At 38.9% G+C, this 16,937-nt stretch overlaps 1 protein-coding gene across 1 annotated transcript; it reads right to left on the bottom strand.

Moving 5' to 3' along the window:
• Positions 1–76: 76 nt before the first annotated feature.
• LOC306761716 (organic cation/carnitine transporter 2-like) lies at positions 77–15,324 on the bottom strand (the record flags this gene model as incomplete). Its single annotated transcript, XM_079247986.1, has 10 exons — positions 77–179; positions 1,653–1,788; positions 2,415–2,597; positions 2,725–2,939; positions 6,472–6,569; positions 9,911–10,037; positions 12,503–12,674; positions 12,753–12,907; positions 14,579–14,682; positions 14,893–15,324. The coding sequence occupies 10 exons, from the start codon at positions 15,322–15,324 to the stop codon at positions 77–79; spliced, it is 1,725 nt and encodes a 574-aa protein (XP_079104112.1).
• Positions 15,325–16,937: the final 1,613 nt, after the last annotated feature.

Here is a 16,937-nt window from a genome sequence, read left to right as displayed (position 1 = left end):
TCAAACAATCATTTAGTTCTTTCTGTAAAGTTTCCACTTTAAAGACACGCACAGTGATTTGTTGTTCATTTAGTCTTTAAGTCCGATTCAAACGATGCATCTTGTGTGCAATCTTCACCGCGCCAGTGTTATGGTCTTCGTCGGTGTGTGTGAGTGTGTATGGTGTTTTCCGACAACATCTGGACAAACAAAAACATACACAGTTATCCACTGACTGTAATAATTCACATCAGTCATAACCCTGCTTCATTTTCAACCTACACTACCAGTGAAAACTTTAAATCCAGTGGGGAAGTGTGTTCAAAGTTTTGACTGGTAGTGTAGTTTAGAGGAAAGAAAAAGGAAACAAATGATTTTCTTGCAGTTCATGCATGAAGATTAATATCAAAGCAAAACTTTGCTCTCAGTGTTTGTCTTGGGTAAAATGGGAACATTTTACAATAATGCTAAAAATCCTATATTGAAAAAATGTGTAACTCATGATGAACTAATGAATTAACTAGAAACGTTCTTGGAAAGCGCAAACCTTCGCCAAGGCTTTTAAAAAGTTCCTGGATCCAAACGGTAATCCAGATCACCAACTGCTTAAAATTTAATTAAAATCTGTCCATAACTTTATGACTTATCCCAAAGACAAACAGACAAACAAACAAATGCTGGTAAAAGCATAACCTCCTTGGCAGAGGTAATTAATAAAGACTATTATCATTAAATTTACCACATTGTCCTCAATAGCTTACTTACTGAGAAAGGGAGGGACACTATCCTCATGTTGTTGGTTCAGAAATATTGTATTAAAAAAAAAAAAAAAAAGTATGTCAAAGGGCAAAATACATGTTGTCAGGTTAACAATTAAAAATCTGGCCAATTCACCATCTCAGTCTTAACAGAAGATGTGAAATAAAGCACGTGTGTTTTTCCACATTTCAGAAACATAGTGGTGTCACAGTCTCTGGTTAAAAATTGTGAGACTGCAACAAATTAATAGGTTGTAGCTTTGTAAAGGGCAATGTCAACACCATTTGATGGGAACCACAACCTGTTATTACTATCCTGTGTGTACTATAATATATGTACACAGTGAATTTTTTTTTTTTTTTTTTTTTTTTAAATTTTGTTTGTTTTTTTTATCTAAACTGCATCATATATTTCTTTACTCCAAACCTTAATTATACACTGCAGAGAGTGAGAGGAAAGTGAAGAGTTGGAATGGGGAGGAGATAAAAGTGTAAAAGGTCCCAGCTACTCTGCAGACCGATGGCATCTGTCACCTCTCCTTATGAACAAGGAAAACAACAACCTAAAATGTGTCATACAGCAGAAAGTCACTAAAGAATCACGCAGCGACGTGTGGCGGATGAAAATAGTCATCTATGTGAGCAGATGCATGCTGTGACCACTTTTAGGTTTAGGTTATTTTATTAATACCTGTAGGTAAATGTATTTGTTAGTAGTAGTAGTAGTAGTAGAAGTAGTAGTAGTAGTATAGTAGAAGTAGTAGAAGTAGTAGTAGTAGTATGAAGTCTATATTTGTGATTCAGCTAACTATTGGAACATTAAAAACATCATTGGAAAAGAAAAGTCTTTCAAGCGGTTTCTTCTTACGTAAGACAAAATAATAAATAAATACACGTTTACAGATGCTGTTTTACCCTGGAAACTGCTGCATGTGAGTGATGGTGTCGGGAAGAGGCATTCCAAAGCTCTCCGGCAGCAGGAGACTCAGCAACGCCGCTAGAGTTGTGAGGGTTCCCATGAGGATATAAGGCAGTGAAACGGAATAGCTTCCTGTGGTAAAACATTAAAGCGGTTTGGAAGTCAGTGAACAACAACTTGATCTACAATTGTACTACAGAGCAGTTAAAATAGTCAATAGGTAGTGGATACTTTAAAAAAAAAAAAGGTTTAAGAAAAACTTTTCATGGATTACAGGGGACTGTTGTGTCCCCTGTTACTGCTAATCAAGCCTGCTATTATGTTTTTTGAGCAAGTAGTTCTTGTTTACTTCTGCCTGGGACTTTTCTAAGAATGAATGTGCTCTTTTCTATAAGAGTACAAAGACATGGAGGTCAGATTGAATGGAAATTGGCTAGAAGTTTGACTTTGCTGCAACCAAGCAGGTGGGCCTCTACAAACTTGGAGGGGATTACTGGTCTAGATAATTGCCATACAATGGAAACAAGCAGGTTATCAATACAACTCAATTTTTCATATTATATTTAAGTAGGGTAAGAATATTCCTGATTTGCAGGAGCATGTTTGCATTTTTAGGAGGAAAGAAATGATGAGCTCAATATGGAAAAAAGAAGAGGAAAATGGAAACTGTTTAGTTGAATCAACTTCTCCAATCGTACCAATGATTAATACAGAAAGATGAGTAAACTCACTCTTCAAAGTGATGAAAGTATTCTTACTTAAGTAAATGAAGAATGGAGCAACGATGCTTCCTATTCTGGAGGCCATGGAACAGGCGCCAACAGCTGTGTTCCTCAGGACTGTCGGGTAGAGCTCTGCAGTGTAGGCGTACACAATGGCAAACGCTGTCGTCACTGCGAACTTGCCAACCATCTCAAGCGTTATGACAAAATAAACCAAACCTGCAGGGAATAAATTATTAATTTCTTTAAAGTTGTGACTTCTTGTTGACCTGAACAGATGATTAAACAGCAGAAAGATAGTTTATATTAGGGCAGCATTAAAATGCAGCCGGCTGGGGTGTCATACTTGCTGGTATGAGCTGTATGAGGAGTAGAAACAATCCTCCCATGAAGAGAGTTGAAAAGAGACTCATTCGTCGGGAAAACCAGCGGAACATAACCCATGACAAAATGTAAGCTGGAATCTCTACCAAAGCTGACAGGAAGCAGTTGAAGTAGGCGTTCCCATGGAGGTTTGCAGTGTTCAGAGAGAGAGCAAAGTAGCCGATGGTCAAGGTGTTCCTGTTGGGGATGAATCTGAATTATGATCAACAAACCACGAGATGTTCGCTTGTCTAATCTACTTGTTTACAGGACACTATGATGTGGTTAACAGAAGGAAAACTGAATTTCCACATGACCACTTTTACCCTACAAGAATACAGCTCATTCTGCTGTAAAAGAATTTATGTAGAACATATTTAATAAAGACTTTTTGCCTTTGGCTGAAAAGGTTTATGAAATAAAAGAGAAATATATGAAACTGAAAATACCACTTGAAGTTAAATCACTTCCGGTTGTTACTTCTTTTGGATTTTAGAAGTTGTGCAAATCTGGGATCCTTTGTACTTTTATGTATGTTGCAACAAATGTATTGGAGAGGTTTGGACTGCAAGTGGGTGGTTGTAATATGCTCTTTCAAAGCACAGTCACGGTGGTGGCATACTGCATTATGCTACATTTGGTTTCTGTATTTTCTCTCTAAAACAGGTGATCCCATCCCTGAAAAACCCAACCTGCACTGCAGTTTTTGCTACACCCGTCCTATGCGACTACATTTTCCCATTGGCCCAGTTGTCAGAAGGCTCTGGCCAGTGAGCAACACCTTCCTCACTGTCTGACGCACAATTCACAGAAAACAGCAATAGATTTTCAAAATTTATAACTGAATCATAGGCCAATGAAATCACAGAATTACCTTTTGGCTTTTAGTCCAAATAAGACAAATAAAAATAACTAGCTCGTATTAAAAGAAAAGAAACTCTATTGGTATTTTCTAGTACGCAAACTATCTGCCCAAGATAAATCCAAATCACACACACCTTCCATCATCATCTTCAACATAGTGTCACAAAATGTTACAAAGTCATGCACTCACAGTTTAGTGCTTTTAAATGATTATTTTACTATTTATGAGTAGATAGACAAAGAGCTGGTTTAAGTAGACCAGTTCTGGCCCATGGGCCGCTACTTGAACAGCTCTGTGTTACACAAAAGCTTTTTTTATTTCATTCACCATCAATAGTGTCTTTACTCGTGAAAAGCATACTAAGACGCCCACATACAGTTACAAAACCTCTTAACTGTGCTGATTAAAAGTAAACAGTGTCACAATGCTCACAATGTCTAAAATGTATTTCTAATTTTCATTAATCACATTACAGGAAAGTCCTTTATTTAGCCTTACCCCATTTTAAATTAACCTTGAAAGATAATATGCTGTTTACTTATGGTTCTTTCTATCATGATTTTATTTATTTATTTATTTATTTTTATATTTTATATATATATATATATATATATATATATATATATATATATATATACATACACACACATACATTTCTCCAGTTTTAGCCTCTCTTCATTGGCTGCCTGTTGAATCTAGAATAGAATTTAAAATCCTTCTCCTTACATATAAACCCCTCCACAACCAAGCACCACTATATACACTACTCACAAAAAGTTAGGGATATTCAGCTTTTGGGTGAAATTTCACAACAAGCCTAAAATGCATTCAAACCTGTACAGGTGAACTTAATGTGATCTTCTCTAAGCTTTTAAATGCACATGTCCAACTGTTAAATGTTTTAATAAATTTTGCACAAGTTGCTGTTCTCTAACAAGGAGCTTAACGGCAAAAATCACGGCAGGTGTGTGATCCTTGAATTGACCAATAAATGTCCTGGTTCAATTAGAGCTGGTGTTTAAACAGTTGTCCTCATCATGCTGTTCACATTTTGACATCATGAGACCAAGACGACACCTAACAATGGAACAACAGTCCCTTGCCATTGCGATGCTTCAAACAGGACGATCTCAGACAGAAGTGGTCACTGAGCTTGGAGTGTCACAGAGTGTCATCAGCAGGTTGCAACAGAGATATGGAGAGACTGGAAGAGTCACAGAAAGGCCTAGAAGTGGACGTCCTTTGGCCACATCTCGTGCTGATGACCGCTACATTGTGAACACTGCCCTGAGAAACCGGATGATGAATGCCACTCAACTCCAGGCACGTTTAAGAGAGGTGAGAGGCACCCAAGTGTCACGTCAGACCATTCGAAACCGTTTCCATCAGCGTGGTCTGCGTGCTAGACGACCTGCACGGGTACCTGACCACACCACCAGGCACAGGCATCATCGTCTTGCATGGGCCAGGGAGCATTTACGCTGGACGAGGAACCAGTGGGCCTCAGTGCTGTTCTCTGATGAAAGTCGATTCACACTGAGCAGAAATGATGGCCGGCAACGATGTTGGAGACGTCAGGGAGAGCGCTATGCATCAGCCACTGTTGTCACCAGGCCAGCTTTTGGTGGTGGCGGTGTTACAGTGTGGGCAGGGGTGTCCACTTGGTACAGAACTGCCCTACACTTTGTGAATGGTACAGTGACAAGCCCATACTACCTGAATAACATCATTAATCCAGTGATTGTGCCCCTACATGAACAGCACAGGCCTAATTTCATCTTCATGGACGACAATGCTCCTGCTCATCGAGGCCGCATCATCAGGGAACGGCTGTTGGAGACTGGTGTACCTCAAATGGAATGGCCTGCACTCTCTCCAGACCTGAATCCCATTGAAAACCTGTGGGATCAGCTGAGCCGTCGTGTAGAGGCTCGAGACCCTGCACCCCAGAACCTCAATGACCTGAGGGCTGCCCTTCAAGAAGAGTGGGATGCCATGCCTCAGCAGGCAATAAGTTGCCTTGTGAACAGCATGAGACGTCGTTGTCAAGCTGTAATTGATGCTCAAGGGCACATGACGAGATATTGAGACGTTCAAATTTTTTGTTGTGGTGTAACTACCATTGTTGTTACCTTTTGTGTTGAATTAATTTTTTGAGATGAGGAAATCAGTCGTGCATCCTTCTACTTAAATGTCTTACTTTTATGATATTATATCACTGTAGCATGAACATATTGCATTTTCCAGAAATTTCACCTAACTTTGTGAGTAGTGTGTGTGTGTGTGTGTGTATATATATATATATATATATATATATATATATATATATATATATATATATATATATGTACACACACACACTCTATAAACGCAGCCTTTTGTGATGTAATATAAAGCTTTTTAAAGTATATAAAGACTTAGACTGGTGAAACAACCTTGAACAAAAGCACTACTGGAGAACCACTTTACCAATGACTAATGTTTCTGTAGATGCACTGATGTTCTGTGTTCACTGTCAATGATTTTCACGTGTCCCAGACTGCATCAGCAAACTGCATCTGTTTTCAGGGTCGACGTGCACAGTACAATTACAGACAGTTACATAACTGTGCAGTTACATAAAACCTGATTTTGATCTTAGTTACAGGTTTCATAGCACCTGACAGGTCATTATTTATTGTTAGTAAAATGGGCTGACATGTGGCTCAGATGACCCATGAACAGATAAGGACTGTGCATGTATAGTATATGTCACACAGTGTTCATAAACTCTACAGTATGTCTTTTCTTGCATGAGTGTGCTTAGCTGTGTGTTGTCTGTCCCTGTAAGGAATGTGGAGACCAGCTGGGACAGCAGGGACTCACCAGATCAGCCACAGCGTGATAGAAATCCAACGGATGTTTCCAGTACGAAGCAGGTCACAGATGTTGTGGGTCCCCTTCTTCTCAGACTTAACGTCCTTCTCCGGGGCAGCAGAGCACGAAGAAAAAAAAAAAAAAGTGCTTTAACAAGCAGAGTCATCTGTGTGGAAATAATGTAATACAATGTGCTTTTGAAGAACAAAAGTTCAGTCGAGACAACATTGCAAAAAGCAAGTTGCTTTTTGTATCCCTTCAGCTCATAAAAATTATATCAGGAATTTGTTTCTCTTTGTTCGTAATTAACTTTCATGCATTATTCTGTTACAAGCAACTTTTAGTTTATATTTGCAATTTTAAATAGAAAGAAACCAGTAGACAAAGAAATTACCAACCAGTCCTATATAAGTCTAAAAAGTTAGATATATTCAAATGTATGAAATGTTTTATGACTATGTGTGTATAAAAGTGCATTCATGAAGTATTACAGCAATATTTGTGACAAGCATGTGGTGACAGCAGGAATACTGTGTCCGTTTGTTCTCCAAGAAATGTGTTAAACAAGAACCACTGCTTGACCCTCAATGAGAGTCACTCGTAACAGAGAAGAGTACAGGACAACATGTGACTGGACGTAGTAAATATAGTTTGCTTGCAATGAAGTTCGTGGGATAATACAAGACAGACCCCAACTGCGTTCGCACAAAATTGTATAGAAGGTTTTTTTTTTGTTTTTTATTTTTATTTTTGCTTTTTACGCTGGTAATCCAATGTCATGTTAAGGAGGTATAAATGATTTTTTTCTACATTTTTATGAGATAATACAGAGGTATGGTTATAAAGTTAACTTCAGGTGAATTTCCCAGTGCACACAGTAAAAATTGCACTTAATTAAAAACTTTTCTTCATTTTATTTGTAATTTCTACATCTAAATACATTAGCTAGATCTGAATCTTTCAGTTTGTGAGATTTTCATTCATTTTTTGTACAAAGGTTTCTACTTTTGTATGCACCATATGTTTTAGATCAGGAAACTGTAAGCACCATGTTCCATCTCATTTCCTCCCACAAAGACTGATTATCTGTCAGAAGTCCACAGCATCGATTTCAAATAAGTTTCAATTTCTGGTGTTGAGGGTTTTCTGAGTTGGTTTATAGGACACATTTTCATAGCAGCGGGAAGTGTTTGCAAAGCTTTCAACAACAACCATTAGAGGTAACCATGAGGATCTCATAACCGTTACCATACTAACACTGCTTCTTTATTTATCCTATATCCAGCTCAGAATCACAGGATCGCTGGAGCCAATCTTCACTTTTATCAGACAAGAGGCAATGAACTTCCAGGACAGATCACCAGCCCATCACAGGACCAACACATACACAAAATAAACAAACAACCACTAATGCCTACACTTGGTGTCAGGTATACTTGAATCACACTACATAAACTTCCATCTTGTTGCTCTAGGAGAAAGTTGGAAGAAAGCCATGTAATGTTTCAAAAGTAGGTAAATAACTACACCAACGCATTTCTGCAGGACATCCCTCAGTTCAAAGTGAGATGATTGATTTCTGTCATTTAAAAGTGAATCTCCTCTTACTGAAGAAGAGTAACTAGCTATGCAGTTTCCTGTTTCCTGGGTGAAGTGCCCTTGTTGAACTGTAGGCATATGTCATCGGCCCCAGGCTGCTCAGGACCTGTGCAGACCAGCTCTGTGAGGCGCTCAGGTACATTTCTAACCAGAGCCTCAGCCTGAAGAAGGTCCCCGTCCTGTGGAAGACCTCCTTTGTAGTTCCGGTTCCCAAGTTATCACACGCAAAGGAGCCTAACCACTACAGACCTGTCGCCTTGACCTCCCACCTGACGAAGACCATGAATAGGCTCATCTTCAGCCACCTCCTCTCTGTGGAGGAAGCTGGAGTTGGTGAAGCACGGACTACTACCACGGACAACTACCTCACCAACCGGCCACGGTACGTGCGTCTGCAGCTCTGTGTGTCTGAAGTGGTAGTCTGCAACTCTGGGGCCCCTCAGGGAACGGTGCTCTCACCATTCCTCTTCACCCTCTACACCTCGGACTTCACCAACAACACCATCTCCAGAAGTTCTCAGCCATTGTGGGCTGTTTGTCTCAGGCGAACAAACTGGAGTATAGGTCAGTCATGAAATTTGTGAACTGGAGTGAGCGCAACCACCTGTGCTTAAACACCAGGAAGACCGAGGAGATGGTGATTGACTTCCAGAGGACACCACCTCACATACCAGTGAACATCCAGGGGGAGGACATTGAACTGGTGCTTTCTCTCCAACTTGCTATGCTGCAAACCACGAAACGTGCAAAACCCTCATTTAGTTAGGTTGTGTCCAACACATTTGCACCTGTCGCCCCATTTACACAATCAGTCCCAGTAAATCATCCACAAACTGTGGTTCAGCCCCATGTGCCAAATTCTAGATTGCACAAATATATTACTACTTGCAAATTGGGATCCTATTAGATCTGGTCCTATCTTTTGGCCAGGAACTTTTTAGGAACGATTGACATCTCTGTCGTCAATCATGCAGGTGAGTGATCACACGTGTGGAAAACAGACAACAGTAAAAGATTATCCTGAGCAGTGAACCCTAAAAGGTTCGTCCTCCTTCACCCTGCTTGGGAGGCAAGGATGGATCTTAGGAAAACTTTAACCCTTAGGTGTAAGGGTTAAAGGATTGTGGAAATGTATAGTCTTTCATGTAGTGGCTGAAGAGTCATTATTCTGCATACAGACGAAGAACATGTAACTTAGAAAATATCATCAATATAAAACATGTTGAGTGCAAACATTCATACCAAACAGAGGTACAAGTGAAAAACCAGGCTGAAGTTGCTAATTGTTTTGTTTTTTCAGTTGTTTTTTCACTTTTTTCCATTCATGCATCAACATAGTGCTACATGAGTAAGGAAAACATACAAACACTGCTTTTTTTTTCTACATTGTGGCTTCACAAAAATGACTCCACACTATAGCTGAGGCTTTTTTGTTTAGCTGCATTGTGCATGAATCCATCATCCAATGTCAATTCTTGAAACAAAAGGAGGCATTCATGGAATTAATGCAATTACTGCATCACAGAAAAGCACTAAAATGAATGAAAACAAACATGAATTGTAAATTGCTCAAGTTTGAACTACTTTTATTTTTAATCTTCATGTAGGTAGCTACAGATTTGAAATGATGCTACCCTGACCATCAATACCTTCAGTCTACATCTTTTGGGATTTTCCAGTGAAGCTATCATAATGTGAATGTGGCAGTGGATTAAAAGTAAATTAAAATTAAAAAAAAAAAAATCCCTTTTCTCTACTCTATTTAGATGTTAATTTTATCTTACCATTAAAAAGTAAGGTGTGATGATATGCTTAAATCCCTTTACCACAGTAATCAAGTTGCTCTTACTTGCGAAGGGCTAAAGATGACAGGGGGGGGCTCAATTTTGTTTGTCTTTGCAGCTTCTCTGATAACGGCCACAGCTTCTTCCACCCTCCCCTGAGACAGCAACCACCGAGGAGACTCTGGGATGAACCTGCCTCGTTGCAAAACATAATGGGGAGAGAGGCAAACAAGCTCAGTCCACAGCAACACTGAGCGCATGAAAAGTACAGCTGGATTTGTCTTCATTTTAGTTATCAGCATGAATGTCATTAAAATCTTTATGACACAAGTGTTAATGACTTCATGAAGTTACCATGCAGAAAGTTCATTCGACTTTAACAGTTTTCTAGTTAATAAAACAATTATGTCTGTGACAAATGATACAGTATGTCATGTTATACAAGATTTGAATAAAATGGTTTACAGTTGTCTTTCTTATAAAAGCCTGCCGTGGGAAAGATGTCTCTCAAATGGCAGCACATGTTCCTTGAAAGCCTTTTTATTACCTCCCGCAAGAAGTTTGCAGAGGTTGTTTTTATCCATCTCTTTGTTTGTCTGTCTGTCAGCAACTTTACACAAAAACTATTGGATGGATTTCTTTTCTTCTTTTTTTCTGCAAATAGGTCTTGATCTAACTTAGATTAAATCTTGGGAGTGATCCAGATTACCATCTGGATCCAGGAATTATTTGAAGAATTCTTTATCATGATGGGATTGAGCCATTTTCAGTATGCTATCAAAATTCTGGATAGGAAACCCGGCATTGCTCACCATTGTCCTATATTACAAAAACCCAAATTACTGAGCTGGGAAAACATGGTCAAATACTCAAATCTCTGTCTTCTGTATAAAATTATTCATGGTTTATCATCCGATCCTCTTCAACAGTTTGTTAACATCCGAACAGCTGATCACAGCAAAACTCGAGGTGCAGCGAGGGAAGATTGTATCATTCCCTTTAGAAAAAGTGTATTTGGTCAGACTGCTTTTTCTGTTTGAGCTGCTACTGAATGGAACCTAACACCCACATCCATCAGAAATCCAAATACATATAATTTTTTTAAGACACAGTTAAAGAAATGGTTCACTGACAATCAGAGCTGTCAGCATTTACATTTACAAAATCTACTGTTGCTGCCATCTTGCCTTGTGTGTATCTATGTGCGTTCATGTATTTTGTTTTGATTGTTAGTGTGTTCTGTCGCTAATGTACTTTTAGCCTAAAAGGTTACTTTTACTAAATGTATTATTGTCATGTAATTATGTAATTTTACTCTTGTTCTTTTAGGATGACTTTTAACATCTGTCTAGAGACTGCAGATGAAAAATAGCCTTCTCACTAACTATGGCTTATTGACAGAAAAGTGTATTTATACGCATTGCCCCTGTATTAAATAAATAAAAATAAATAACTTCACAATAAATGGTCAGAGTACTTGGCCAAAAAAATACAGGAGATGTTCCCAACAAGTTCCCAAGAAATTCTACAAAATATCAAAGATAGATCTGGATCCTGGCAAAATTCTGGATACTACCATGTAGGTGGAAATGAGCTGCTTAGCAGAGGTCTGTGTTCTCTCAGGGTGCTTTTCTACCTGCATTTAGCCTCAATGGTGCATTCACAGTTGTGTTAGATATCCAGGCAGTGTGCATTAATCTCCCCTAATGCTGTTGTAGATGCTGACTTTTGAACTGTGTACTGATAAAAGCCAGATAAAATTCTTTTCACCTCATTTAATGACCTATTCACTGTTGCGGCCATATGCACTTATACTTGCATGGCTTAATCTTTGAGACAAGCACATTGGTCATTGGTAATTTCAGCTGGGTCACTCCATCCTGCGTAAAACCCTGAGCTCCTGACTGATTCTCACATCAGGAATACGCCTTTGGCAGAGAACGCAGCAGCATTTAGCAGTGTTTCTTATTGGTAAGTTTTTACCGCAAACCGTTTTAGATTTTAGCCTCTTTTCCTTCTTTCTGCTACAATGTTTCTGACTTCTTGCCAAATCAACTGAATTAGCCAGTGATATGCTGCAGCAATTTCTTTTGTATTTGACCTTTGTAGCCTCTTGCCTGGTTTTTAAATATTTTTTTTAAACTTGTTGTGGTTATCAGATTAAAGAAGCACATGTTCTTGAACAATAACTCTCATTTACTGCAATTATACCTAATCACACAAAAATTAATGGTTTAAATAGTTCATTGCTTTTACAAACATTTTGGAAATGAGATTGTAAGACACATAAAAAATGTTACTCCCTAAAGTGTATTTTCATAAAATTGTTCTTGTTTTCTTAGTCCAACCATCCAAAACCCTAAAATAAACAAAAGATATAAAGATTGAACTTGATTATTCATATTTAGATCAATTTTTAAAAAAAAACCGAAAGGAATGATTTAACTAATCATAAATTATCAAGTGATAGCAAGTAACCACCATTTACTAGTAATTTGGGGATTTTGCAGAAATCACCTTGATAGATCAGTTTAACTGATTGAACATGTCAGACGGTTAAAAAAAAAAGAAGTCTAATTAAAAAAGAAAAAAAATCCCTCACAACGGTGGACTGAATCAGTTAAGTAAAACGGACACACAAACACGCAACCACCTACCACCACAGAGGCATACAGAGGCAGCTTGGCAGAGTGAGGCTGAGGAGAAGCATCCTCCAGTCTCTGATGAAGAACGCGAGCAGTGGCAGAAGCATGTAGCCCACCGCGAAGAACACAGACACTCCCACGGTGGAGTAAAGTGTCCGAGCATGAGGTCCTAATATCTCAGTTCCTTAACAAATCATTTGAAACACAAGTTGAATCAGACTTTTGTATCATAACGAATGAGCTGAAAGGAGAGCTGACGTACCTAAGACAAACGCAGCCACATAATTGGAAATTTGTGACAGGCCAACAAAGAAATACACTGCACAAAATGCAGCCCAGCTTTGAGAGAAAACTTCAACAAAAGTGGAGACGATCTGGAGCGCTGTGGTGACAAACAGTACTATTTTCCTCCCATATCTGAAATGGACACAAAACACAAAGAAGTGATCATATAAATGTGTTGTTCAAATGGGGAAGATATTTTCTCTCATACTTTATTACTTTATCATGTGGTGTAAGTTGAAACTCATTCCTTTACTCATCATTAATCTGTTGTTAGCAATGACTTTTGCCTTAAATCAAATTCCTTGTGCTGTTAGATTACCACACCTATCTGTTTGTATTGAGACAAGTTATGGCAACTTGGTTATGAAGAAGCCTATTTAATGCAACTGCAGAGCCAGGAATTATTTTTCCTCAGGAGTTGGGTGAGATATTAACAAATGAAGGTGAACAGAAACATTTTGTGTGTGTGTTTTGCAGAAGAGCAAAGTTTAAGGTGAATGGGAGTGGTGCTCAATGTAGCTGAGTCAAAAAAAAAAACAACTTGAACCCAGCGTTTCTCAAATCCAGTCCTCAGGCCCCCCTGCCCTGCATGTTTTAGACATGACCCTCCTCCAAAGCACCTGAGTCAGATTATTTAACTGACTCATTGAGTTCTATGCAGCCTTTATATCATTTAGGTATGTTAAAGTAGGGTTGCCTAAACAAGCAGGGCAGGGGGGGGCCTGAGAACTGGAATTAAGAAACACTGCTATAACCCTATAAAGCCAAATGTATCATATTTGATAAAAAACAAAAAAAAAAACTGTTTCTGAGACCTTTTTCATCGCTTTAGAGTAATAACTTATTTCAACATCCTGTTGAACTCAGATTCTTGTCATCTGCTCCTGCATAGATCTCAGGACGAGGCAGATTATAATTTTGACATATCACACAGTAATGGTGAATATTTCCTCCAAAAGTTTTTTTCTTTTTTTACGCTTTGTTAAACAGCCATAAGACTTATTTTTTTTAAAAAAACAATTTTTTTTTTTTACCATTTCTTCATGGGTTGGGCCTTAAAGGATGAAAAGTTTTCTGCAAAACATCCTTGAGAAGAACAAGTTGAAGTTGAAAGGTGAAAAATTGAGGCATGTTGTTTATCTAGTCTAATTAACCAGCAAGCTTTGACTTGTTTCCTGTTTTACCAGAGACTATGATTTAGTCTCAATATTTTCTTTTGATTTAGTTTCTGAATTGCTTCAGAAAATGATAACCTGTTGCTTGATTCATACCTCTTTAAAGTATATTTCGATGCATTAAAGAGAGCAATGGAAAAAGAGCAACAAGTTTATGTCAAAGGAAAGGTTTTAAAGTTGTGAAAAGATGGCTTCAAGCTAAATAAAAAAGTATTATTGATAAACTTGGGTGAGGAAGTCATATTTATAGCCTTGTGGTGCTTCATGAAGCCAGGCTAACTAAGATATTGGGTTTTGCCCACCTTCAGTCTGTCCAGTTCAGGACCTGCAGCTCAGGTCCCAGAAAGCTTCTATGAATGGGTAACAAGAGACACTTTGCAATAACACTGCCAGTATGCCAGTAGCATACTGTAAAAATAAATGTCTAACAATATAAAGTTCAAGAATAATTTAGTGAATCATTAACAAAGTGAAGGACTTCTTGTCATTCTGAGCTCAGAAGATGATCAGCAACATGATGATGATGATGAGCTTGTTTTAAGTCATCGCTTAAAACAGGTTCAGCAGTGTGCTAAGGATTATAATGATAATGTTTGTTTTATCAAACCACTAAGATTTCATCCATAACCTGTCGGACAGCTGTCCTGAAATGAAGGAACCAATGAAAACTCCGCAGAAGAACAATGATGAAGTCAGCGGTTTCTTCCAGCTTTCATCACACACCAGATCCCACTGCAAGAACATACAAACATGCACCCAACACAAATCCGTCAGAAACAAACACACAAGGGGATTCAAATCATTAAATAAATCTTCTCTAGTTTGACATCCAATAACCCTGGCATGCTTGATCCATAAAATGCACCAGGTGTAACTGGGTATTCTTTCCTCGGTTAAAAGCAGCTGCCTCCTCTGAATGTATGGAGAGGTCTAAACACACACCTCAGTGATGATAGTAGACGTGTACACGCTGTGGTCATACTCCCATCCGTCCAGGCAGTATTCTGTCGGCACACTGGACAGATTAACATCCACACCGGGCAGCAAGCCTCTCTCTGAGAAACTCACTAAGTCGTCCAGCTTGTATCTGGAGCACTTGCTGCGCAGCAGAGCGCGCCCGCGGCTCCCGTCCTCCTCCAGCGGGATGCTGCCGTTCCTCCATGCGTCGCTGAGGTTTAGGTGCGCAGGTACGAGGCAGTGGTGGGCTGGCGTGTCGGCGAGAAACACGATTGCCAAGGCGGTCAGTCCGTTGGGGATGGTGGTAAGCGAGAGGAAGAAAAACACCTGATGCTGGAAGCGTCCCCAGTCTCCGAGGAAGGCTGTTCCAGCGTCGTAGTCCGCGGCTTTGTGGGTTGTTGAGGACTCTGCGCTCATGTTGGGAGAGTTGGGGAAACACGAATGATTGAGTTTAGATCGAGTATTTCTAAAGCAGTGCTTTTTGTTTCAGCTACCAAACGATCCCACTCACCACCTGCTGGAATAAATCTGTGCTCGTTTTCTAAATTAACCTTGCCTTCAAAGTCCCAGTCTTTGGGTTTGATGTAAACTAACATCCAGAGCTTTCTCTCCTAAAATGATTAACTTTAACTCAATGTACAACCTCAGCATGAGACAATATTTTATCTTCTGCTGCTGTACATATCACTACTGTGTTAAAACCAAAGCAACTTATTTTTTTAGTTAAATAAGAAGCATAATTGATTTTTTGTCAAACTCAAATTGTAAATAGGCCAAAAAGTTCAAGATGCTAACTTTAAAGTTTTCAGCATTCACAATATTGTTTTTATTTTGAATAAAAATGTGATAATGGCCTAAAGTTAAACCTAATCTCCAAATGTAAGCAACGCAATTCATGTATAGGACTATTCATAGTGCTTTACAGCATTAACTGCATAATAGTGCAATAGTTTAAAAAAAGTCATTACAAAGTGCAACAAAAACAAAACAAACAAAATCACTCAGTTCATTCATTCATCATTCATTTTCTATACCTTTGTCCAGTTCAGGGTCATTCTGATGATAATGGACATATAATTAATATGCAGGTGAGCGGTGTCACAGGAGGAAACAGGTCGATATGATAGTCATACAGATTGGGAAATGCAAATAATCAGGTTAGAGTCCTGGTTAAGAATAAAAGAGTAAGAAAGAAAAGGGGTTTAATGCCCTAAGAATAAAAATCAGAGTTTGTGGCCCTGACATTAAAAAAAAAAAAAGGGAGGTTCGAGGCCCCCAGAAATGTTTGGCGGAAAGGCCTGAGTATGAAAATTGAGTTGATAATGAGGTTAAAATTATATAAAAAATTATAAGCAATTTGCTGTCCATTTTCTTAAGTAAGTGTCTAAGGACATGAATATCAGATCACAGGCATATTTTCCAAAAGATGACAGTAAAGCCCAGTTCAGCCAGATGTGCCAAGGTGGACCGGGAAGGGAAAAAAAAGCATTGTCTTCCTCAAACAGTATAATTCAGAGGAAGCTAAAGATTAAATGCAAAGAAATCACAGATAAAAAGAAGAGTAGCAGCGTGAATTACCCAGGTATAGTCACAATAGGTCTTGATCACGATGAGTACAGGTGGTTGGGAGGCAAATTATATGTACTTCAGAAAACACTGATTCGGTGCAGGAGATAAGGAGAAGGTTGGATGAGGCGTGCAGGTGAAGTGAACACCAGGAGAATAATGCTTGTGAGGGAGTCAGATATGGATCAGAACCAGAAAGGCCTTTTAAGTCAAAAAGAAGAAGACAGTGGTGATGAAGAGTGTGTACATTAAAGCGACAATGCTTACTGGAAGGGGAAGGTATCATAACATGGTCTCAATAAGGACCTCAAAATGTCTATCATGCCCAAGGCCGAGTTAGGACCATAGACTATTTGAAAAGAGATGAACGGAGCCTCTGTGACGTCACCCATAGGTTTCTGAAGAACTGAATTGAAGCTCGGTGGGCGGTTCCTACCATCGCCATTTTGGCAGGGGCATGCACG

This window comes from Telmatherina bonti, assembly GCF_933228915.1.
Source record: "Telmatherina bonti genome assembly, chromosome: 10".
Taxonomy (NCBI): Eukaryota; Metazoa; Chordata; class Actinopteri; order Atheriniformes; family Telmatherinidae; genus Telmatherina; species Telmatherina bonti.
This window is presented reverse-complemented; position numbering and strand designations above follow the sequence as displayed.